This window comes from Mercenaria mercenaria, chromosome 17 (genome assembly GCF_021730395.1).
Source record: "Mercenaria mercenaria strain notata chromosome 17, MADL_Memer_1, whole genome shotgun sequence".
Classification (NCBI taxonomy): domain Eukaryota; kingdom Metazoa; phylum Mollusca; class Bivalvia; order Venerida; family Veneridae; genus Mercenaria; species Mercenaria mercenaria.
The window spans coordinates 45,818,635-45,844,644 of record NC_069377.1 but is presented as its reverse complement, the minus strand read 5'-3'; the positions used below and the strand labels follow the sequence as shown (position 1 = coordinate 45,844,644).

The 26,010-nt window shown below is 35.8% G+C and overlaps 1 protein-coding gene across 1 annotated transcript in view; it reads left to right on the top strand.

The window, feature by feature from the left end:
• Window positions 1–26,010, top strand: part of LOC123535752 (uncharacterized) — a 394,656-nt gene that overhangs the window by 282,063 nt on the left and 86,583 nt on the right. Inside the window, exon 11 of the mRNA XM_053528064.1 lies at window positions 15,366–15,497. Coding sequence (XP_053384039.1) covers window positions 15,366–15,497 — 132 coding nt within the window. The remainder of the gene's footprint in view (window positions 1–15,365; window positions 15,498–26,010) is intronic.

The following is a 26,010-nucleotide window of genomic DNA, read 5'->3' as shown; positions in this document are numbered from 1 at the left end:
CTTTATAGAATCAAGGATGGATTGAAAATTTTGAAAATGTGCTGGAAAAGGTAACTCAATAAATGATGGGTTTTTTTCTTTTAGCAGATTTTAATATTGACCTTAATTAATAGCAGAAAAGTGACTACCATTCATAAATGCATACTGGACTGTGCTTTTAACTATTCAATAAGCTTTCATTTTCATGATGTAGGAGGTTTTATGTGATATATATTTTATGTATAGAAACACCAGAGTTTCAACAAATCAGTTGATTGAAATTATTCCCAAATGTTTCAACATTCAAAGCTGAGTACTTTCATTTACTAGATGTAGATTGCTTCCAGATGTCCAGAGTTCTTTTTTCCATGCTCTGTCATTGTCTGAAAGAAATGCATATTGATCTGTCACTTATTTTCTTATATATGAATATTCATTTTAATCAAAATGGTAAATCCAGAGACACACTTTATATTCAAATTGTAATTATGTATTATGGAAAATGTTGCATCTTCCATCTAAAATTTCATCCTGTTATTTAAAATTTTCAATGAATATGCTTCCAGCTTACATGCCCCCTTGAAGAAGTACGGATATATTGTTTCGTCAATGGGGGTTGGTTGATTGGTCCATCTGATAGACAGTCCCATTTGATTTCCAGTCAGTAACTTCAGAATGCTTGGTTGCCTGTGGCAAATAGGTGATACCTTTTCTTTTTTTTTTGTGGAGTGGGGGGGGGTGTGGTCAGCAGGTCACAGTGACCTTGAGACTAAAAATTGTGAGCAATAAATAAAGGATCTTTTGCCCTACTATCAGCAGACTTCATAAGATGATTGCCTCTGTTTCAATAGATGACACCTATTGTTTTGAGATGGGATCAGTATAAGGTCAAAGGTCAAGGTCACAGTGATCTTGAAATTGTTTCCACTGAATAATCAAGGAGGGCTTTTGCATTCAGTAATCAAACTTGGTAGGATGATTGCCTGTGGTCAGTAGATGACCTCTATCATTTTAAGGGCCGGTAGGTCAAAGGCCAAGGTCACAGTGATATTGAGACTGAAAAAAATGTTTCCCGCTCAGTAACTGAAGCAAACTTTGGCATACAGTTCACAAACTCCATAGGATGATTGACCTCTCTTGTATGGGGACATGACTGGTCAAAGTCAAGGCCATAGTGGTGTGGGGACTGAAAATGGGACAGGCCATGATGAAGGGCATATGTGTTTTACAAACTAGCTGTGTCCTAGAATTTCGGTTACTAGGATACAAAAAAAAATGAAACAGTTTGGTAGTGTTTTTATTGTTATTCTCTGTTAATTATTTTATTTGGTGATTTTTTTTTACTTTAGCAAAAAAACTAATCAAACTGATATTTTGTTTGTGTTTCTATTTCTAACTGCTTATCTTGAATCTCCTACCATTTATCAAACTTAATTATACAAAAAACTCTACCTTACTGTAATATTGCAAGTTTTACATTTGGCGCTGACATAAGTAGAGAAAAGACAGACTGGAGACCTGGGATCTTATCTTCCATAATGCTGTGGTTTTATCATAATGACTTTCATATGCTTCTTTTATTTATTTGTTATTTTGCTTCTAGGACACATTTCTCCTAATATTGACCCTGACCTCAAAACACAATTGTTTTACTTTAATAGTTTGAAATTTTACCATACAAGAAACTGAAATGGGTGGGGAGGTTACATTTTGTTAGAAAATGACTGTAGATAATTTTGTTTTTGTGTCATTCTAATTTCACTATTAGATGGACAACAGACATCGCCTGCGAGGAATTCAAGAAATAATTCTTGAACAGTTCTTGAATCTAATTCTAGAATAGTTTATGAACATTGAATGGCTGTTCTAGAACTTAAAGTTCAAGAACTTTTTCTAGAACTAAACCTAGAACAAATTCTTGAACTCCTAGTTCTAGAATGGCAATTTAATGTTCTTGAACTATTCAAGAACTAGTTCAAATATTAATTCTGCAATGATCTTGAACAGTTCAAGAACTTCTTTCAAGAACTTCTAGATATGATTACAGAAGTTCAATATAATTGAGTCCCTCCCTTTGACTATTCAAGAATAAATTCAAGAACAAATTCAAGAACCCTGTCGAAAATTTCATGATCTGATCTTGGCAGGGGCCACAAACAACATTTTTTATGCCCCCAAAGGGAGGCATATAGTTTTTGAACCGTCTGTCGGTCTGTCAGTCTGTCCGCAATTTTCGTGTCCGGTCCATATCTTTGTCATCGATGGATGGATTTTCAAATAACTTGGCACGAATGTGTACCACAGTAAGACGACGTGTCGCGCGCAAGACCCAGGTCCGTAGCTCAAAGGTCAAGGTCACACTTAGACATTAAAGGATAGTGCATTGATGGGCGTGTCCGGTCCATATCTTTGTCATCGATGGATGGATTTTCAAATAACTTGGCATGAATGTGTACCACAGTAAGATGACGTGTCGCGCACAAGACCCAGGTCCGTAGCTCAAAGGTCAAGGTCACACTTAGACATTAAAGGATAGTGCATTGATGGGCGTGTCCGGTCCATATCTTTGTCATTGATGGATGGATTTTCAAATAACTTGGCATGAATGTGTACCACAGTAAGGCGACGTGTCACGCGCAAGACCCAGGTCCGTAGCTCAAAGGTCAAGGTCACACTTAGACGTTAAAGGTCATTTTTCATGATAGTGCATTGATGGGCGTGTCCGGTCCATATCTTTGTCATTCATGCATGGATTTTAAAATAACTATGCATGAATGTGTGACACAGTAAGACGACGTGTCACGCCCAAGACCCAGCTCCATAGGTCAAAGGTCCTAAACTCTAACATCGGACATAACTATTCATTCAAAGTGCCATCGGGGGCATGTGTCATCCTATGGAGACAGCTCTTGTTTTAAAACTACATTACTGTTATTTAGCAGACTGACCATCTAAGCCAGTGGCACATCCTATGAAATCAGACAACTATAGGTCAAAGTGATGTTCAGTTAGTGGCCAGAGACTGTTTTTTTTTTAGTCTCAGTCACTGTGACAATGACATTTTACACCCTCAACAAATGACATGAGTAAAACAGTAAACTAGAGTGGGATTGGAAGCATAATTACAAGAAAACAATTGCTGCATAAAATGCAAAACATTTAGTTAAACAATTTATAATTCAATTTAATCTCAAGATTGAAATTCAGATACTAGCTTTGCTTCAGGGTCGTGAAAACTTGTGACATTTTAAAAGGATTATATATTTTTTAAAATGAACAATTAATGACAACACCATAATTACTTATTTGATATTCAGTATACTCATGTTCCTTTTAAACCATTCCTTACTGTAGTATGATAAATATTTCCTTCTTATTTGCTGCACAAACTTCTAAAAATTGCTGAATCACATGTCGAGGGTTCAATGCAATAAGGGCGTATCTACATATAGTTATTATATGTAGATATGCCCTTATTGCGTTGAACCCTCGATGTGCAAAAAATTTCCCAGCATGCAACAAAATAATGGAAACTGTTCATGTGACATTATGAATTTAATGTTCTTGAACGTTCATGAATAGTTCAAGAACTTATTCATTATTGTAAAAGGTAATAAACTAAGTTTTAAGTATAATGAATGAACAGTTCAGAAACTCACAATAATTATTAGGTTCAAGAACTGGTATAGTACATGAGTTAATATAAAATAATATAATAACATGTTACCTAGGAAACCAAAATCATGAAACCATCAGCAATTACCTGATCAAAATCAGATGAAGTATTTTCCAGTGCTAGAATTGTAATTGATACTGGGGATATATGGATTGATCATCAGATTGACAAGTACAGTCCAAGACATGATTACAGTGTTAAAGAACAGTGCCCCAAAATTACAGTAAGAATATCAGCAATTTTAGCTTGCTAGTTTGTTGACTGAATACAGGCTTCTCCTGTGCTGTACATTCCAAGTTAAATTAACTAAGCATTTTTAAAATACCTATTCATTACTTCCCTTTATTTTGCTTAGTAATATTTTTAGATGAATGTGAATTACTTCCCTTTAATTTTAGGTAAATATGAATTACTTCCCTTTAATTTTGGAATAAATGTAAAACAAATTTGCATTCGGCTTTTGAACATCAGTAATGTTTTCCTTTTCTGCTTTGTTATATACTGCACTGGCCCTGACAAACCATTCCGCAGGCATAAATATGCCTGTATACATGCCAACAGCATTTTGTATACATGATGCCTGGAGCATTTTGTATATATGTCGCTAATAGCAACTTATATCTATGATGTCAAAAGCATTTTGTATATATGATGCCAATAGCATTTTATGTCTTTGATGCCAAAAGCATTTTATATAGTATTATGCCAAAAGCATATTATATCTGTGATGCCAAAAACCATTTGGTATATATATATTATGTTGCCTAGGTATCATTTTATATCTGTGATGCGAAAAAAGTTTGTATATTTATACCATAGCATTTCGTATCTATAATGCTAAAAGCTATAATGATGCTCAACATTTCACAATGACAGGAGCATCTAGGGCAAAAAACCAATTACCTAGTTAATTGACTCTGGCATTGCTACTGCTTACAGTTGAAACACTTGATTAATTCCTATTAAATTTATTGGCCTTCTGTTACACAACCACTTGTTTTCTGTGAGAAAATTAATTATTCCCTACACTCTCATGCTTTGCATATTACAAAGAATTACATGTATGAGGTACCTGGTTCCTGATATGGAAACTTCATTACACTTTGTTGTTTTGTCATAGAAAAATGTTATGCAGGAAAAATTGTCCTTAGTCTTGTTACGGATTCCTTTTACCATAGATAGTAAATTAAGTTATTAAATAATAATTTTGGAAAGGTTTCAGGTTATAAACCTGAGTTTATACTGGTCTCAGAATTCCAGCATCTGATTAGTTAATTCAGAGCACAGTTTTGAAATCGACCAATGGCAAGATTGCATGCTGAGAACGGCCACGTATAAACATTGTTTTTGAATGCTTCATGTATTTGACTTGTTTTTTATGTAATTATGGAAAAAAGATGAAACATAGGGGACTGTTTAGAGCAGAGCTGGAACCTTTTATATTTAATAGAAAAAGTCAGCTTGTATATATCAATTATGTTGTGGGAAAAGTAGGTCATGATGTCTTATTTACTTTTCTTAATATAGTCTTGACATGTAACAGAAGAGGGAATATGTATTGAAAGTATGTATTGACAAGATAGGAAGCCATAATTTCATTTTACCATAATATTATATTCTCTTACTAACCCCTCCAGGGGCATTACATTTTTAGAAAAAGTGGGGGGAGGGGCGTGCATTTATTGAGGCCCCATTTTTTTTACCTTTTAAGTAAATCTATACTGTAAGTTAAGCTTCTGTTTGATAAGTCTTAAATGTTACTAATTATAACACTTCCATCGTGATGACTTTAATTTACTTTAAAAAATGTTGCTTTTTTTTTTTTTTTTTTTTTTTGGAGGGGGGTGGGGGGTGGGGTGATGTTAATTAGGGAATATTACAGATTAGCCTAGCAGCTCCTACGGTGATAGAATAATGTGAGGTAATAACTATATTTCATCATAATGCTACATTACATTTTAGCAAGTTCAATACAAATAATATTATTAATATAATTATTATTATCAAGAATTGGTAAAAATACATTTGTAAATCTAGAGGAAACAAAGAACAGCTGTAAAATGTGTGTGGATTTTTATCCCAGGTGTTGAATGCTTTGTCACCTTCCATAGCTTTTAGTTTGAAACTATCATATCTAATGTTAGTCTGGCTACCGACTAGATAATCTTTTTTAATTTTTTAAATCATTTCTCTTATATACCCTGACTGATCTTTCTTAGCTCTGATTATCTAGTGTTTTGAGAAGAAAAGGGACATAATTATACAAAATTTGAATAGCCTCAGGAGTTATCTCCTGTGAACAAAACACAGGGTCTGAACACAGACTAATCTAATGTATAGGCATTGTTTCTATAAAACATTGAATGTATTACTGTCATATAACTTCTTTCTTTCATTTATCCTTGAGTGTCTTGATCATTTTCTATGATCTGTTGGGATTGTTCATGACAGTTTTAGGAGGAAGTTATGTTGTAGAGTTTGTAGACAAATAACAACATCCATTAACCCTTTTCATGCTGAACATTGATTCTGCCTTTGCGACCAGTTTAGATCATGATCAGCCTGCACATCTGTGCAGTCTGATCAAGATCTGCACTGTTCGCCATTCAGTCGGTATCTTTTTGGTAAGCAGTCGGTATCTTTTTGGTAAGCACCCCTTTTAACAGTTAATGGTACTGTCCAAATTGAAAGATGGACAAGTTGATTATAGAAATTTAGCATGGTAAGGGTTAACAGATTAACTCAATTTTGGAAACGTTACCAAATTTGTTACCTGTGTAATAAGTTGTTTATCATAAATAGGCAAGAATATATAAAAAATACATGAAACAGCACAGTTTCCAGGAAATACAAAATACAAACTTTCTGTATATTATGTTTTGTTTTTCCAGGTTTTTATGCCCCCCTTTGAAAAAGGAGGGGTATATTGTTTTGCAGATGTCGGTCGGTCTGTCGTTCGGTCGGTCGGTCGGAATGTAGACCTGTCCGTTTCCGGATGATAACTCAAGAACGCTTGGGCCTAGGATCATGAAAGTTGATAGGGGGGTTGGTCATCACCAGTAGATGACCCCCATTGATTTTGAGGTCTGTATGTCAAAGGGCAAGGTCACAGTGACCCTGAATAGTAAAACGGTTTCCGGATGATAACTCAAGAACACTTGGGCCTAGGATCATGAAAGTTGATAGGGAGGTTGGTCATGACCAGCAGATGACCCCTATTGATTTTGAGGTCAGTATGTTAAAGGTCAAGGTCACAGTGACCCTGAACAGTAAAACAGTTTCCGGATGATAACTCAAGAACGCTTAGGCCTAGGGTCACGAAAGTTGATAGGGAGGTTGGTCATGACCAGCAGGTGACCCCTATTGATTTTGAGGTCAGTATGTCAAAGGTCAAGGTCAGAGTGACCAGGAACAGTAAAATGGTTTCCAGGCAATAACTCAAGAACGCTTGGGCCTAGTGTCAGGAAAATTGATAGTTAGGTTGGCCATGACCAGCAGATGACCCCTATTGATTTTGAGGTCAGTATGTTAAAGGTCAAGGTCACGGTGACCCTGAACAGTAAAAGTTTCCGGATGATAACTCAAGAACGCTTAGACCTAGGGTCACGAAAGTTGATAAAGAGGTTGGTCATGACCAGCAGGTGACCCCTATTGATTTTGAGGTCATTAGGTCAAAGGTCAAGGTCACATTGGCCAGGAACAGTTAAATGGTTTCTGATTTTCTTGTCCAAAACCATAGGGCCTAGGGCTTTGATATTTGGTATGTAGCAAAATCTAGTGGTCCTCTACCAAGATTGTTCAGATTATTTCCCTGGGGTCAAATATGGCCCCACCCCTAGGGTCACATGGTTTATATAGACTTATATAGGAAAAAACTTTGAAAAACCTCTTGTCCAAAACCACAGGGCCTAGGGCTTTGATATTTTGTATATGACATCATCTAGTGATCCTCTACTAAGATTATTCAAATTATTCCCCTAGGGTCAAATATGGCTCCGCCCTGTGGGTCACATGGTTTACATATACTTATTTACAGTGTGCATATAATTTCTGTTCCTTTTGCAATTACTAAATGAATCAAGGGGGGCATTTCGTGTTCGACGAGCTCTTGTTTTCTTGGTGTTTCATTTTGTTCTGATACAATCCATTACTCAGTATGACTTTTATGTAAATTTCTTCCAGTATTTAAATTATTTATCAAAATGGCTCAAATGTAAATTCTTTTTATAATAAATGAGTGAACATGCAGTTTAAAAGAATTCCAAGAAACATTGTTTTTATCAGAAATAATAGATAGGCTGCTGACAAATTTGATTGTTATTGGATGTAAGACTATGTTTATTGATGTAGTTGAGGATTTATTTTATTGCAGTAGGTAATACAATTTTTGGATTTTCTGGTTTGTATTGCAACCAAATGTTCGTTCTGCACTTAAATCTAGAAAAAATTTGGAGCGTTCTGTCTGAAGTATGCCAAAAGCTTCTATTCCAGAACAATGAATTTAGAAATTGGAGAAATTTACCAGTGTTTTTGTTGCTTTGCATTGTTGTATGTTAAGATTTTACGCCCACAGAGAAAGTAAATGAAGATGTTTCTTTTCCATATTTTATTGCTACGTTTGTTATATAATATACAAAACATTACTTATGCCTTTCTACTCAACTAATAGCTTCACTGAATTTACTTTCTGATACCACTTAAGTGAGTTTTTTTTTATTGTTTTTTAGCCATAATGAAGATCTGTAATGTCCATTAAGCCTACATTTTTGCTTTGAATTGGTATATATTTTTAGACCTTGGCAATTAAAAACTATTAAGAACATTTTAGTAGTGCAAGAAATGGAACACAATTTTTTACGATGGATGGAATTGGATCAAAAATTGTAAATACAGTAGATCTGGCTTTTATTAGATAGTATTGTTTATCGGACATGGTTTCTGTTAGTGTCAGTGAAGAAAATGCTGTCCAGACATTATGTTGCTTGTAGCTTTCTGATACCATTTAATGTTTTGCTAACAGGACCTTGGCTTTTTTTTATAAAGGTTAATCAGTTCTGGTTAAGTATTTGATATGTTCCAAATGTTAACATTTGACCATTTACACTTATTTATGTTCATTTAGCACTTAATTCATGTTTGATTTCCATTTAAACCAGGGAATTTTGAAGATCAAGATGTATTTGTTTAAGCATTATAATAAAGTATAAATTTGATAGTGGTCTTCCATGGCAGAATGGTTCAGGTCGCTGACTTCAGATCACTTGCCCCTCACTGATGTGGGTTGGCCTTCCAGTTTCCAGCTGGCTTGCAGAAGGTCGGTGTTTCTACCCAGGTGCCTGCTCGTGATGAAATAATGCATGGAGGGGTTCCTGTAGTATATGTTGTCAAAGTTTTGCATTGACAGCTATATAGCTGAAATTCAATAGAAATGCAAGTCTGTAAATTATAATTACCTCCCTTTACCTTTCTTAATTAAGTAGGTCAGGTTGGCAGTATTCCAAATTAACTGAGTCATATTGGCAGTATACCTGATTAACTAGATCAGATTGGTAGTATTCCTAATTCACTGGATCAGATTGGCATCCTAACTAAATGGGTCAGATTGGCAATCCTAGTTTACTCAGTCAGATTAGCAGTGTTTTTATTAACACTGGGTCAGATTGGCATCCTAATTTAAGCTGGGTCAGATTGGCATCCTTCAGTTGACTTGGTCAGATTGACATCATTCAGTTAATTAGGTCAGATTGGCATCCTAATTAATTGGGTCAGATTGGTATCCTTCATTTGACTTGGTCAGATTGGCATCCTTCAGTTAAATGAGTCAGTTTGGCATCCTAATTAATTGGGTCAGATTGGCATTCTTCAGTTGACTTGATCAGATTGGCATCATTCAGTTAACTGGGTCAGACTGGCATTCTTCAGTTGATTGGATCAGATTGGCATTCTTCAGTTGACTTGGTCAGATTGGCATCCTTCAGTTAACTGGGTCAGATTGGCATCCTTCAGTTAATTGGGTAAGATTGGCATCCTTCAGTTAATCAGGTAAGTCAATTGACTTGGTCAGATTGGCATCCTTCAGTTAACTGGGTCATATTGGCATCCTTCAGTTGACTTGGTCAGATTGGTATCCTTCAGTTAATTGGGTAAGATTGGCATCCTTCAGTTAACTGGGTCAAATTGGCATCCTTCAGTTAATTGGGTAAGATTGGTATCCTTAAGTTAACTGGGTCAGATTGGCATCCTTCAGTTAACTGGGTCAGATTGGCATTCTTCAGTTAGCTGGGTCAGATTGGCATCCTTCAGTTAATTGGGTAAGATTGGCATCCTTCAGTTAATCAGGTAAGAATGGCATCCTTCTGTTAACTGGGTCAGATTGGCATCCTTCAGTTGACTTGGTCAGATTGGCATCCTTCAGTTAATTGGGTAAGATTGGCATCCTTCAGTTAATTGGGTCAGATTGGCATCCTTCAGTTAACGGGGTCAGATTGGCATCCTCAGTTGACTTGGTCAGATTGGCATCCTTCAGTTAATTGGGTAAGATTGGCATCCTTCAGTTAATTGGGTCAGATAGGCATCCTTCAGTTGACTTGGTCAGATTGGCATCCTTCAGTTAATTGGGTAAGATTGGCATCCTTCAGTTAACTGGGTCAGAATGGCAACCTTCAGTTAACTGGGTCAGATTGGCGTCCTTCAGTTAACTGGGTCGGATTGGCGTCCTTCAGTTAACTGGGTCGGATTGGCATCCTTTAGTTGACTGGGTCAGATTGGCATCCTTCAGTTGACTTGGTCAGATTGGCATCCTTCAGTTAACTTGGTCAGATTGGCATCCTTCAGTTGACTTGGTCAGATTGGCATCCTTCAGTTGACTTGGTCAGATTGGCGTCCTTCAGTTAACTGGGTCAGATTGGCATCCTTCAGTTAACTGGGTCAGATTGGCATCCTTCAGTTAACTTGGTCAGATTGGCATCCTTCAGTTAACTGGATCGGTCAGATTGGCATCCTTCAGTTAACTGGGTCAGATTGGCATCCTTTAGTTAACTGGATCGGTCAGATTGGCATCCTTCAGTTAACTGGATCGGTCAGATTGGCATCCTTCAGTTAACTGGGTCAGATTGGCATCCTTCAGTTAACTGGGTCAGTTTAGTGTCCTAGTTAGCTGAATCACAATGGTAAAGGTGGCTAGTCACATTTAGGCAATTTTTCATGACATTTTTCAGTTTTTATGTATTCTGTGAACTAACAAAAATGACCATTGCACAGAGTAAGACTCCCATTAGAATCAACTTTATACTTCTGCTAAAATAACTGACTGTCTTGGTTGGGCAACCAGATTAATAAAATACGTCTAGTGAAAATCAGACTTGTATTATGTGCTAAATAAACACAAATATGTTTAAATGATCAGATGATAAAGTTAACTTTACATGCAAAGTCTGATCAGCCACCTTTAAATTGCTACTTCAGATTACTCATCCACTTTCATTCCTCTCAGATTGTAGAATTCTTTAATGTTAGGGAGCTGTCAATTGAGCAGGCTTACTGAAAGATGGTGGTCCTACCAAGGTGACATTATATGACTTGGTGAGATTGGTATCCTTCAGTTAATTGGGTAAGATTGGCATCCTTCTAATTTGAGAGAGAGAAAATTGGAGTATTTCTGTTTGTACATAATTCATACCTCATTTAAGTGTAGTTCCATACCAGTGAAAAATAAAAATGGTATTTTCACAGGTTTGAAACAGTGACAATATCAATTTCATTTCACTTATAAATTCCAGTATTTCAATTATATATCACTGATATATTTCGGAGGAAAATTGGAATATACTGGAATATATTCTAGTAAATATATTCCAGTATTTCACTGAAAAGTACAAAAGATATTGTTCTTTTGTAACTTGTTTTCTGAATATTTCTTTCAAACAGCTAGGACTTGGACCTTTGACAAAAATCCCATTAAACCAAAACCCCCTCTTAAGTTTTTCTTTGGTCTTTAGGGTGTGCTGTTTGGAGAGGTTCCACTGTATATTTAAAATAAAGATTTCAAAGTTATCAACTGCATCATTATCATCCCTGTAATGTCTATTAGCCTCTACAAGAGTATCTTGTGACTTTTTTTCTGCTGAGAAGTCTGTGAATACTTGTATTTAAGGTAGTTACTGCCAGTCTGAGCAAATCATGTTTGTTGTATCATTTATCTTGTGTGGTAATATTTATTCCCCAAGTGGAGCATTGCAAGTTATTACTGCATGTTCAGGTCTGTTTATTCCATTATGTTCTAATTTGAGAGAGAGAAAATCGGCTTTCCAAATCAAAATCATCCAGTGTAAACTATTACCTATCATCATATTACAGGTTGTTTCCAAGCTCCAGTTAGCATGTATTACATAATTGAGCTGCACCATGGGAAAACCAACATAGTGCATAAAATTTTGTGACCAGCATGGATCCAGACCAGCCTGCGCATCCGCGCAGTTTGGTCAGGATCCATACTGTTCGCTAACGGTTTCTTTACTTGCAATAGGGTTTGAACAGTATGGATCCTGACCAGACTGTGCAGATGCACAGGCTGGTCTGGATCCATGCTGGTCGCAAATGCACTATGTTGGTTTTCTCATGGTGCGACTCAATTATATGCTTTTTTTTTCTGAGTTGCCTCAAGTGTTTTCATTGTAAACAAAAAGAAAAAAATCAATCCAGTTATTTTTTCATGGTAGTTGTTCTGTAAGACTCTCCCTTGGTGAAGTTTGTGTTTTTAGCTGCTTTTTTGCACATTTTAGGGGGGCATTTTATTCTATGCCCAAGGCATTTTCATGTGCAAGTTACAGCTAAATGCTGTCAGTATTTGTCTGTATTTAATGGTTTTGCTCAAACTTAAAATATGTATGTCACATCATCACCATATGACACAAAAATCATCTCTTGCATTAATTCTTTATGAATTATGTCTTCCCCCCCCCCCCCCCCCCCCCCCCCCACACACACACTTGGGGAGACATATTTTTTTGTGCTGTCCATCCGTACGTACGTATGTCACACTTCATTTCCAATCAATAACTGGAGAACCATTTTACCTAGAGCCTTCAAACTTTATAAGGTGGCAGGGCTTATGGAGTAGACGGCCACTATTGTATTTGAGGTCACTGCATCAAAGGTCAAGGTCACAGGGGCCTAAACATGGAAAACCATCTCCAATCAATAACTTGAGAACCATTTGGTGGGCCGGTGGTGTAGTGGTAACACGCTTGACTGCCAATCCGAAGGTCCGGGGATCGAATCCCGGTCCAGGAACTGGAAATTTCTGAGATGCTCTTGAGTGTCTCCCACCTGACTTAGAGGCCTGTACTGGTTCTTCCCAGGAAAGACGGCTTCGTGTGTATTGGTGCTATACACCAGGCATGTTAAAGAACCAAACTGTCAATTCAAAAAGAGCTAGGCTAAGTTAGCTTCACAGGCCTGTATTTCTCTCTGTTCTCTCTGTCTGTTCTGGGGGCTTTATCTCACTCTGTCCCTCTGGTCAGATCGCTCTGTGTCTGTACTAGTAGAGGATGAATTTCGCGCCCTGTTTGGCAGCATTTGCTATATGTAAAGCGCCTTTGAACGTGTTTATCATGAAAAGGGCGCTATATAAATCTGGTATAATAATAATAATAATTTGACCAAGAATGTTGAAATTTCATAGGATGACCCCAGAGTAGATGACCCCTATTGTTTTTGGGGTCATTCTGTTAAAGGTGAAGGTCACAGGGGCCTGAACATGGAAAACCATTTCTGATCAATAACTTGAGATCCGTTTGACCCTGAATGTTGAAACTTCATAGGATGATTGGACGTGCTGAGTAAATAACTGCTATTGATTTTGGGGTAACTGTATTAAAGGTCAAGGTCACAGTGGACAGAACATGGAAAACTCTTTCCAATCAGTAACTTGGGAACCACTTGAGAACCACTTGACCCAGAATGTTGAAATTTATAGGATGAATGAACATGCAGAGTACATGACCCTTTTTATTTTTGGGGTCACTCTTTTAAAGGTCAAGGACACGGACCTGAACATGGAAAACCATTTCTTATCAGTAACTTGAGAACCACTTGACACAGACTGTTGAAACTTTATAGGATGATTGGCCATGGAGAGTAGATGACCCCAGTTGCTTTTGGGGTCACTCTATTAAATGTCAAGGTCACAGCAGACAGAACATGGAAATGCATTTTGGGTCAATAACTTGAGAACCATTTGACCTAGAACCTTCAAACTTCATAGCTGATAGGACTTAGAGAGTAGATGATCCCTATTGTTTTTTGGGGTCACTCCATTGAAGGGTAAGGCCACAGAGGGCTGAATAGAAAACTCTTTCTGATCAATAACTTGAGAACCACATGAACCAGAATGTTGAAACTTATTACTAGGATGATTGGACTTAAGAGTAGATGACCTCTACTGATTTTTGGGTCACTCAATCAAAGATCAAGATCACAGGGGCCTGAACATGGAAAACCGTTTCCAATTCATAACTTGAGAACCATTAGGCCCAAAATGTTGAAACTTAGTGGAATGATTAGAAATGCCCAGTAGATGATTCCTATTGCAGCCAACCATCAGTGTCTCTTCTCTGACTTTCGCTCCTGTCCCTTATTGATTTCTTGCCTATACGACTATGCACTTGGGGAGACAAGCGCTTTTCTACAAAAGCATCTTCTAGTTATTCTCCCTTTTGCTTAAGAATTTCAGACTAATGTTGATGCACTTTCAGTATGTCTTTGTTATATCTAAATGGATTTGATTCAGTTTTGAAATAGTTTTTCAATGTCCTTATTGTATGATGTTCTTTAACTCTGGCAATAATATTTCATGAATTATGTCCCCATTTTATTTGGATTTTAGTTTAATGGGGTTTTTTTTCATCAGATCTCTTTTGTAACTAAATTGATTTGATTCATACTTAAAATAGTTGTTCCAAATCATCACCCATATCATATCATACGCAAGGTCCATAGCTCTGGCACCAATATTCTATGAATTAATTCCCCTTTTTTACTTAGAATTTGAGGTAAAAGTTGTGATATACTTTTGTGCAGTCTTAGTTATTACTCCATAGATTTTATTTAAACTTAAAATGTTTTGTTCCACATTATTAGCTACTTGATAGTACACATGTTGCATTATTCATACAGAAATATTCCATGAATTATGTCCCTTTTATACCAAGTTTATGTTTTGATACAGTTTTCGCTCTCCTTATTATTACTTAATACATTTGACTCTGACTTAAACTATTATCCAATATCGTTGACCACATTGGAGTCATTAAACACTTCAGTGATAGTTCCAGCTTACTTGGATATGCCCAATTTTACTATCCAGCAGGGTGCTGTCTTGGTATTGTACTTCTTAATAAGTGTCTGTTCTGTCAAAACTCAAAACTTGAAATTATGACAGAGTTAAAATCTATTCTCATTTTAGAATGGTTGTTAGGTCTAAAATACAAAGAGGTGTCCAGTAACAAGTAGTTAATATCAAACCAATTTCAGCAGAAGCATTGCTTACTGCTAACATGTTCACACATGTTCACATATTTTGGCATTTCTCAAATGTTTTGAATTCTGTCACATGAGATGGTTATTCAGCAGTTGCATACACTAGGCATATCTGCATTCACATACAAGCAATTGATACATATGTAACAACACTATATGTTCTGTTTTTCAGATTGAGTTATTGACTCCAAAACAGAATGGCTCTATGGACGATGACCAGGAGAAAAAGAACCCATCTACGATACGTGGCATGTGGAAAAAGGCTTTTAAAACGTTGAAAAGCTCATCCTCTGTTGAAAAACTTGTAAGTATGCTGACTTAACAGTGTACCTCTTCCATGTCAGTAATAGCCTCAGAAATGTTGTCGGTCTCCCAGTCTAGCCTTACATGTAAATAACTAACACTCTGTTCTTGTCTCCCAGTCTGGCATTCCATGTTAATAACATTTCGTCTCTTGTTGTCTCCCATTCTTGCTTTCCATGTAAAAAACCCTCAGTCTCTTGTTCTCTCCCTTTCTAGCCTTCAATGTAAATAACCCTCAGTCTCTTGTTGCCTCCCAATCTAACCTTCCATGTAAATAACAATCATTCTCTTCTTGTCTACCATTGTAGCCTTCCATGTAAAGTAACTCCTAGTGTCTTGTTGTCTCCCTTTTAAGCCTTCCATGTAAAAACTCTCAGTCTCTTGTTGTCGCCCAATGTAGCCTTCCATGTAAATTACCCTCAGTCTCTTGTTGTCTCAGTCTAGTTTTCCATGTAAATAACCTCAGTCTCTTGTTGTCTCAGTCTAGCTTTCCATGTAAATAACCTCAGTCTCTTGTTGTCTCCCAGACTGGCCTTCAAGACTAAAGGGCCTCTGCACTTACATAATATAGTAGCCCAGATGGAATAATAGAATGTAGAAAGAATATAGAATGGAATATAGAAAGAAGAAAGATCGTGTTCCTATATTTCCTATTTTCTTAATAAACCTTTTCTTATCAAACATTTTAATTTTCTAGTCCTTGATTGTGTTTCCAGATCATGTGACCTTCACTTTTGCCCAATGAGTTCATTATTATTTGGATGTATGGCATCCTGCTTGACGCAGTGCTTCCTTTGTAAGCATGAGATTTATTCAACCCCAATATTTTTCAATTAATTTCCTAAGTAAGACATTAACAATTATTAAAACAATGGCAGGAAAATTTCAGTAAATATTTAGGCAACATGCTGATTTTTTTTGGTCAAATAATCAGTGAGGGCATTAAAAATAGTTAGCCTAATTTTTCATGAATAAAGTGTGAAACAATCAGTAGGTTAAAATATGTTTCCTGTTGGTAACACTGCAAATTCCATTAGACAGAATGTAACATGAAAGAAGCATAAAATTATGCAGTGTTTTATTCCACCTTCAGTCTTTTGGAGGCCAATATCAAACACATGGTTTGAAAGATTTCACTTAAACATGGTAGAAATGTTAACTGTTTCAGTCTGGTTGCTTGAGGAAGACAAGATTTGTGTCCCTTTATACTTACAGTTCAGTTTCCAAATGATATACAGCACTTACTTAGTGTTTCTATTCTGGGTTTCATATTAGAGATATGGTTAAAACATTGTGATAATGTTAACTGTTTTTCAGAAATTTGGTCCAGCCAGTTCCAGTGAAATTGCTTGAGGAAAACCAGAGTAATCGCCCTAAGTATTTATATAGGGTGTTATTTTGCAATGAGACAGGTCCAATTTTTATTCGAGCTATCTTAACCAAGCTTAATACAGTCATGTGTACATTTCTTGGAGACTGAGGTTTGCATTCTAGTCTTTAGGGTCAAGGCCACTGTTTGTAAAAGTAAAAAATAGTTTCAGCTCAGAAACTTCAGTTCAGAGTGAGGTTTTATGACTGAAATTGGAATTTAGAAGATTATCATGAGGTATGGTTAAAGTCAGGGCTCCGGAAATTTTGATAACTCAATCGGTCCGAAACGAAAATCCTGACATCGGCGCTACCCCACCCACCGCATTCCCAATATTACGTATTTTGTAAAACGTGATAGGGTAAAGAAATAAGCATGTCATGCATTAAAACTGAGTTACCAGTCACCGCGCGTTACCATACAATGAAGACAGTTTATATATTCAGTTTTATGTGTGATCGTTACTTTGTTTAAATTTCAATGTTTTTCCGAGATAATACGAGGCATTGACACCATGTGCGTAACTAGTCTAAAAGCCAACGCACGTGACTTCGATACCGTATACACGGCAGATACTTTGTGATGTTTCCTCATGGAATTCTATAAAATACAATGCGTCAAAGTGAGTTACACTACACATTTTCTCTGCTAAACAGCCTCAGTATTTAAACAATACTCTGCCGCGGACCGAATGTGTACGTTATTTGAACGCTGAGATCGAATTTCCCGCATGTATAGTACCAAAACGTCACGCGGGTTGTCCACGGATATTTCATTTCACTTACGTTGTACTTCAATAAGCAACTACATTTTATAAAGTTGTATGTTCTCTTCTGATGTAAACAAATTTCATTTTGAAACGCTTTTTAAAAGACCGATTTGATAAACAGTGCCACTCCGGTTTTCTTTATCATTCGTGGTTGCCCGTCCATTTTTTTCTTTTTTGTACAGTCGGTTTGCAAAGACAATTTTCTGCATTAGTTTCAACTGGAGCCCAAACAAATGAATCATGTATTTTTTTCAAATCAAGTAATTATAAAAATTATTTTTATCGGTTTTCCGTGTGATGGCTCATTAAATCAAAGACCTATAATGTACAATTATAGCTCTTTGGTTAAATGCAGCGACCATTTGTTTGTTACCGTGATCAAACATAGCCTTTTGAAATAAACCATCCGTCGGATTCTAAATAAAAGAAGTGGAACCCCTGTCGAAATGACTTGGATCCAGTCAGAAATGTTAGGAAACCAGTCAAAAATGTTTAATACACCACAGTCGGCTGTCTGCAAACATTAAAGGATGTGCCGCGCGAGCACTGATTGCATCACGCGCTAATTACGGACTGATTATCAAAGTGACAATCAGACCGATTGACACGTTTATTGATTATCTGAAGGTGCGACCAACAATTTCCTACTTGGCAGGTGATCGTGTATTGAGATATCAGACCGAAATTTATACTTTTCTCCATTATTACGGGACTGATTTTTTTCGTTTTTTCACTTCACGAATCGGTCTGAAAAGTCAAAAATCGGTCCAAAACCGACAAACTGGCAAATTTCCGAAGCCCTGGTTAAAGTTGTACTTCAGATTGCTTGGGTCAAAATCAAGACCATTGTGACTGAAAATAGAAAAAAAGTTTGTTTGTTTTTTTCCTCCCAGTAACAGCAGTTTGGAATACTGAGTAGACCAAACCAGGTAAACAGGCAACTTTGCTATAGGTCATTTTTTGGTGCATTTTTGGTAGGTTGTGTGAAGGTCATTGTTTCTAAATATAGAAAATGGTTTTCAGTCAGTAATTTAGGCAGGAATGAGAATTTGCGATCATTCTTGGCATGAACATGACTAGCTTTCATTGATATCAAAATTTTGGGATGCTTTGGTCAAGGCCTAGGACAGTGTTACTTTAAACAGAAAAACTATAATTATGTTTGTTTAGTAACTAATTCAGAAATAAAACTTTGCAGTAAAGGGTATAGGTTACGCACAGTATTATGGCATTTTGAAATGTAAACGAAAGATTAACCTAAGATTATGTCCATAATTATACAACTTTTCCGCTACAGATACTAATTCCTCATTGGCTGAGCGGTAAAGTGCTCTGTTTCGTATTTTTTCGTCATGAGTTTGATTTCCAGACCGACCCATATAATTAGTATTTTTAAAATTGTATCTGTTTACTTATTTTTCGACAACGTTCAACGAATAATGCTCTCCTGTGATATTTTAAAGCACAGTGAATTAGTTTTATAAATTTTATGATAATCTTATACATCACTTTAAATGGCCCAGCCATTGTATAAGAATTGTTTAATATGAAGATACTGCCAGTTTTTATACAAAAATAAGAATAAAACAATAAATAAACAAGCTTACACAAAGTATGTAATGCAAAATAAAAAAAATGGACGGATGGAAGATTCGAACCAACAAAAGCATCACTATAAAATGATCACATTTCCATCCACTCAGCCCCTGCACCAACATGCCGGCTGTTGATCTAATTTTGAATATTATTTGTTTTAAACAAGTATGTTTACGCTTGTTTATTTACATACTGCTAAAAATAAAAACGCCATAATATTGTGCGTTACTTAAACTTATACTTGTACAATTGCTGATAATGCTAAATATGACCTTACATAAATGTACAGACAGATTAAGTCACATGACATATTTGTTACTGACAGACTGTCATGAAGAAAACTAAATACAGAAATACGTGTCTTACTAGACAAACACTTGTTATATTAAAAATGTTGTTTGTAACTATTTTTCACCTTGTTTGGTAATGTCATGGTTTGGACAAATAAGTTAGTTCTTACATAAATGAGGTCCATGCATAATTTACATAATTAAGCTAACATGACCCACTTGGGGAGAGGCGTTGCAATGTATCAGCTTCAAGTATTGTCATATAACTTAAAAAGGATAAAATGAGTTTCTGTCTTTACTTTCCTATTGTTAGCTGGGTAGATGACCAGAAACAGAATGATTTAATAAGACTTTGGAGGGGCATGAGCTTTCTTAGATAGGCAAAGAGAGGTAATTGTAGCTAAATACAGTAGTTTTTAGATTAATTCTATATCATTCCTATGTCTAAGTATGTTTATGAAATTTATACTTATACCAAAATAACTCTGACTTGGTTTAGAAACAGGGGTAGGAAAATCAGATCCTTGAACAAACTAATAACTTGAAGTCAGATACATACATGTGAGATTTTTTTTCAATGTCATGATTAAAATTTTAGCAGATTGTCCTTTACCCTGGCTAAGATAATAAGAAATACTCAAAATGGCAGCTTAGAACATTCTGCAGAATCTTATTTAGAAGAAGTAACTTAGTTAAGCAATTAGAAGCAATCTTAGCCCTCTTGTAAATATAATTCTGGTGCCAATTTAAAAAATATTTAATACAATTATTGCCTATTTGTAAACTATAACTGACCTTTCCTTATAGCTTACGTCTCTAAATTAAACAAAAAAATATGTGACTCATTATATGCTTGGAAAACAATGGATGTAATGCTAAACCGTAATTAGAACCCTTCTGAATAAATAGAAAAAAGACATTAGTACTTCAAAAGAATCTTTACAAACTAATTACAGTATTTTCTGAGGTGTGTTAGCCATTTTATGCCTGTCATTTGCAGTCTTTTCCAGACTTAAAGTTCACACCATGTATGGAAATGACTTTTCCATTAGGCAAATCAAAGAGTAGATTGAAGTGTTTGTTTCTAAGTCCTATCTTTTCCGGAAATTCATAAGGGAAATAGGGAAAAAGTCTGATAGGTATAAGGAGAAGATAAGAAGCATTCTTACATGAGTAAATTCAATAGATACAAAAGCCAAACTGCTGCAGGAGTCATGTAGTTGACATTTATTGTGCTCTCCTAAAAAGGAGGAGCATATAGTTGCTGCGGTTTCAAGGAAGAGCAGTTCAAAAGAACCATAACTCAAATAGTTTTCAAATTTTCTCCTGTTTTGTATATTTTCTTATTCAAGCATCACTCCAAAAGTACAAAAAGACTTCATTTAAACTTAGACCAGACATAGATAGCAATCAGAGCAGGAAGTGCAGAACACTAATGTAAGAACCATAACTTCATCGTGAAAAGTTTTCAAATTATTCCCCTTTATTGGTTAAAAAATAAATATTATCATCTGATGAAAATCCTGTTTTCAAATTGTCCAGTATTTTTTCTTAAAAACATGAAACAAACAATAAAAATTGTCCAGTCTAGTATCTGCTGTATTGTTTTCTCATTCGATGCAAATAGAACCAGTCATTTTGTGGTAATGAGTTCTTATTTGTGCAGTTTCCATTTGGAATCGCAGATATTTACGCCTAATTTACGATGTGAAAATTTGGATTTTAATTCTAACGACAAAAAATTTAGAAGAAAGTTAAATCTTACTTAAGTTTCTAAGCTCCATGTTTACTGTTCGTTTTTACATCAAACAAAAAAAAAAGCTTCAATTGAGATAACATGAAAGGAGCTGAAACAGATTCAGTTGATTTATAATCACTTAAGCTTTTTGCATATGATTTCCATATTGCTGTCGTTTACATTAATATTTTCATGGAGAGCTGGAACACTTTAACTTATACTCTCACTGGCGACAACATCCCTAACAATATATAAAAATGGAATTATATAGTGACGATGGAAGTAAAGATAGTTCTGTAAAATTTTTCTTAGGAGAACAAAGTTTGTCTTGTCCTCTGGGGAACAAGGTATCTGCAGATGCTGTAGATGCATACAATGGTCAGAAAAGAAAAACTCAAAAGTTGGAGATTGAGGACGAAACATATAAAAGGTTCCTAACAGTTGATGATGAGATTGATGAAGTATTTACATCACTACAACAAGATGATTCTGCTGGAGGGGAATCATCAGAAAAAATGAAGGACACTGTGAAGAGGAGCTCAAGCTTTAGCAACTTTCTGAAAAAGAAATTGCTTTCACCCATAATAGAGAGAAAAAAAGGTGAATCTCAACATGGTTTGCAGAATGCTATAGAGTCTAGTAAAGGAAATATTAATGATTCTGAAATGTACAAAGATGGTACCCCTGTTGACGAAGATTACATGGCTGCTAGTAGTGAAGTTTTAGATAAATCAGAGACACCAAATATAGATCAAATGATGAAAACTTTGTTCCTTAAACCAAAGGTGAATGAAACAGAGTTTAAAGCCATAGATCCACTTGACATTGAAAAAAGAATGGCCCATGACCCAACAAATTTATCAAGTAAGAAAGGTAAAACTTCAAGATCAAGTGCTAGTGAAGTTGGTAAAGTGAAACATAAAGCATTTGGAAGTAAACATTTGTCTGGAGGACACATTGGTCAGGGACAAGCTTATAGAAATGATACTTACATAAGTTCAGGTGATGTATGTAATACCAGTATTGATATTTTGACAGATAAGGATGATAATGTTAATATTTGCTTGTGGGATGATGTGTGTTATACAGAAAGACTTGATGATAGAGCTCGTAAACGAGCAGAAGAATTTAGAAGAAATAGCTCACCTGAAATAATACCCCAAAAACAAACAAAAAACAGTTTAATTTCACTTTTTGATATATTTCGAGAGAAGAAAACTGGAAGGAATATCCAAAAAAGAAGCTTGTCAAAACCAGACTTGAGATACAAATCGGAGATTGATAATAGAAAGTTACAAAGAGACAGAAGTGATCCGTTAATAGCGGGAAATACAAACAATACTTTAAAATCTGGAAAAGGGAGTAGTGGTTTTTCATTTGCCTCAAAGAGGGGCACCCCAGAACTAAGTAGAGAGGGGAGTAATGGTTCTCCATTTGCCTCAAAGAGGGGTACCCCAGTACTAAGTAGAGAGAGCAGTATTGCTTCACCATTTACATCAAAAAAGGGAACTCCAATCTTAAGTAGGGAAAGTAGTTTAGCTTCACCTTTTGCCTCAAAAAGGGGAACTCCAATTTTAAGTAGGGACAGCAGTTTTGCCTCAAAGGGAACTCCAAAGTCCAACAGAGGAAGTAGTTCAAATTCACCCTATGAGTCGAAAAGGGGAACTCCAAAATTAAGTAGAGAAAGTAGCATTGCTTCTCCTTTATTAGAAAAAACAAGAGATAATATATTGCATACAGCAAGATTGAACCAAGATGGCAGTGTCTCTTCTCCATCTGGTCGAAATAAAGGTCAGCCAGGTTCATCTGGAGATCCAGGCAGCCAATCAAAAAACAAGAAAAAAATGTCAAAAGTTAATAGCCTACCTCAAATGGAAACAAGAAGCAGATTTCCTACCCCAAAGCTCAAGAGGAGGAAAAGTACCCCAAAATTGAAGAGATACAGAGATTGTGAAACTGAGAAAACAAAAATGACTGAGTCTGAAATGAATCTAAAGTTTATAAAGAAGAGTAAAGATGTCAGTCTTACACACAACTTTGAAACAGGCAATGCAGGAAAGCGAAGAAATGCAAGTCATTCAGCTGAAATCAGAGAACAGAAGCATGCTGTTAGGTACAGGAATGTCAGTGAACACAAGAACACACAAAGAGTGCATCGCAAGAAGAGTTCAGAGAAGACAGTAACCTCAAGGAAAAGCCGAATAGATTCTTACCAAATTTCTGTGGATGACAAGATTGAGAAATGGTTGGAAAATGTGTCTGCTGTAGGTGTACTTCTTTTTTTTCCTTTCTATTTCTCAAGCATTACTGTCCCTTTCTCAGGTCTATTTTATAGGTAATCAAATTCAGTGGATTATTTATGATGATAGTAGATAATAGGTGATAAAGTTTTTCCATTATCAATGAGCCGTTTTTGTGTAAAATAAATGAACAGTTGAATCAAGAGAAACTGGTCTAAAAACTATTGTATTATATCAAAAGGCAGTCGATTCAGCTCAAATCTGTGAAATAGTAAATGCGACATCTAACTGTAAGTTAGTGCTTACGTCTGTAATAGGTCATTACATGTGAAAGGTCACACTAGATGGGCAAAGTTGGGCCATTTTTCCCTCAAAATTTATTATTTAAATCATTTCATCATGCAAAAAAATTTGCAAACAGAAAATACCATGCCTTGACGTGCTGTACATATGTAATATGTGGGGCTTTGGAGATGTTGAAAACTCAGTTGGTCTGAAATGAAATCATATCCGACTTCACTTTAATTGGTGCTACCCCACCCACCCTGTATATACATGGTACTTCATTTGCAAAACATGAAACAGTAATGAAATAAGTGCATCATGCATTAAAAATGATTTACTGGTCACCTTGAGTAATCAAATAATGACAAAGATCTTTCTGTGTTATATCTGATGTTATTTTGTTGAAAGGTCAATGTTTTTCCTGAGAAAATATTGGCCAAGATAAAACAGCCAGGGCATTTTTTCTTAGCACAATTTGACCTTAGCAAACCTATAACTTCAGTAACACTGTTATATTTTTGCTTAAATTAAAAATTAGCCGGGATAAAACTGCAAGGGCATTTTTTCTTAGAACCGTGTGACCTTAGCAAATCTATAAAACAAAGCACATGACTTTGGTAATAACGTTATATTTTTACTTGACATATTTTAATAGAGTAAAATGGGTTGTAGACAGGAAAACGAGTGATTTATTTTTAATTTTCTGAAATATGACATTATGCCATCATTTCTTGCTAATCAAACAGACAGAACTACCTTAATTTTGTTCAGATTATTGTGCAAAGCCCCTTTTAGGGGACACCAAAGTTAACAATTGAAAACCTTTAAATAGCTTCTTCTTACAAACCATTTGATGGATCCTATGGAAAGCAGTAGTTCACGAAGAACAGCCAACACTTGTATTGTACATCTCCCAATGATTTTTCGATGAAGCATCTAAACTATGCTGTGTTCTTCTCTGTCGTTTGTTAAATTAAAAATTTAGGAAAGCCATAGTTCAGCCCAGGAATATTCATTTTTTTCTATATAAGGCCAGAGTTTTTTTATTTTTCGTTTTACGGGAGCGCCGGTCCTAAATATTGCAAAAATGGAATAAAATTAAAATTCATTTTCCCAAGTTTTATTTTATTTTTTCCGCTGGTCGGTTGTTTACAGCCCCAAAGAAAATAAAATTAGTGTATTTTCACCGGGACGTAAGTTCACAGGAAGGGAGTTTAACGCGTGCAAAATATCGTGTTTTGCGGTACATTTATCGGCATTAACAGGGTGTATGTAAAATTCCACTCGCCCGCTCGCATTGGCGAGTTAAGTCTGAGTAGGACGAGTCAAAGAGCTATAAAATAAATGTATTTTATACTTCTTTGGACGAGTGGTATTTTATACTTCTTTGGACGAGTGGACCTCGCTGTGTACTCGACCGATCAGGCGAGTGGTTTTTTTACGTCCTTTACCAAAATTCAGAAATTACATCTACAAAACGTCAACAAACTTTGAGATGGTTCAGTCGCTACCTGAATTGACTGGAATTTACCCGCGAATCGTAAAGATATCAAAACGTCATGCCGGTAATTTTCCGTTCCACAAGCACGTGCGACCTATCGTAACATCTAATTTACATCGACACGTACACAAAAACCGTGCGTAGTGCATTCATTTTTTAATATTTTCGCTTCAAGTTTTCAACACCCCTTGAGAAATAATACTTTTTGAATTCTATAATGATTTTATTAAGATATCGACAGAAATGTAGGCAAAATTCTATAAAAACGGTCGAATTTTCATATAATCATTTGTAAAAATTCAAACAGCGCGATCTTAGTTACTTATTTCTTTCTAAAAGTAAATAAATGATGAATACTATGGGCTTAAAATTCAGACTTTTGACCAGAAAGTACAAAAAACAGAATAATAAAATCTTAAATAATGAAAAAGCGGCAGCAGTTACAATACATAGAGTAAAACGATTTCTGTTGGTGCGGCAGAATAGGTTACGTGACCTCGTGAACGTAAATAGAAATGCGATTTTAAAATAAAACAATGTGATGTCACTGCGGTTTTTAATAAGTTTTAAATGAATCTTTGTACATGTATTTTTGGACCAACAATTTGAAAGTTTTTCTTGTCAAACAATAATGTAAATTCCTTGAGGGCAAATAGGTCACAGAGGTAGGATATCCACTATAGTAACTATCGTTTGAGACATTTACCTTTTATACGGGATATAGCA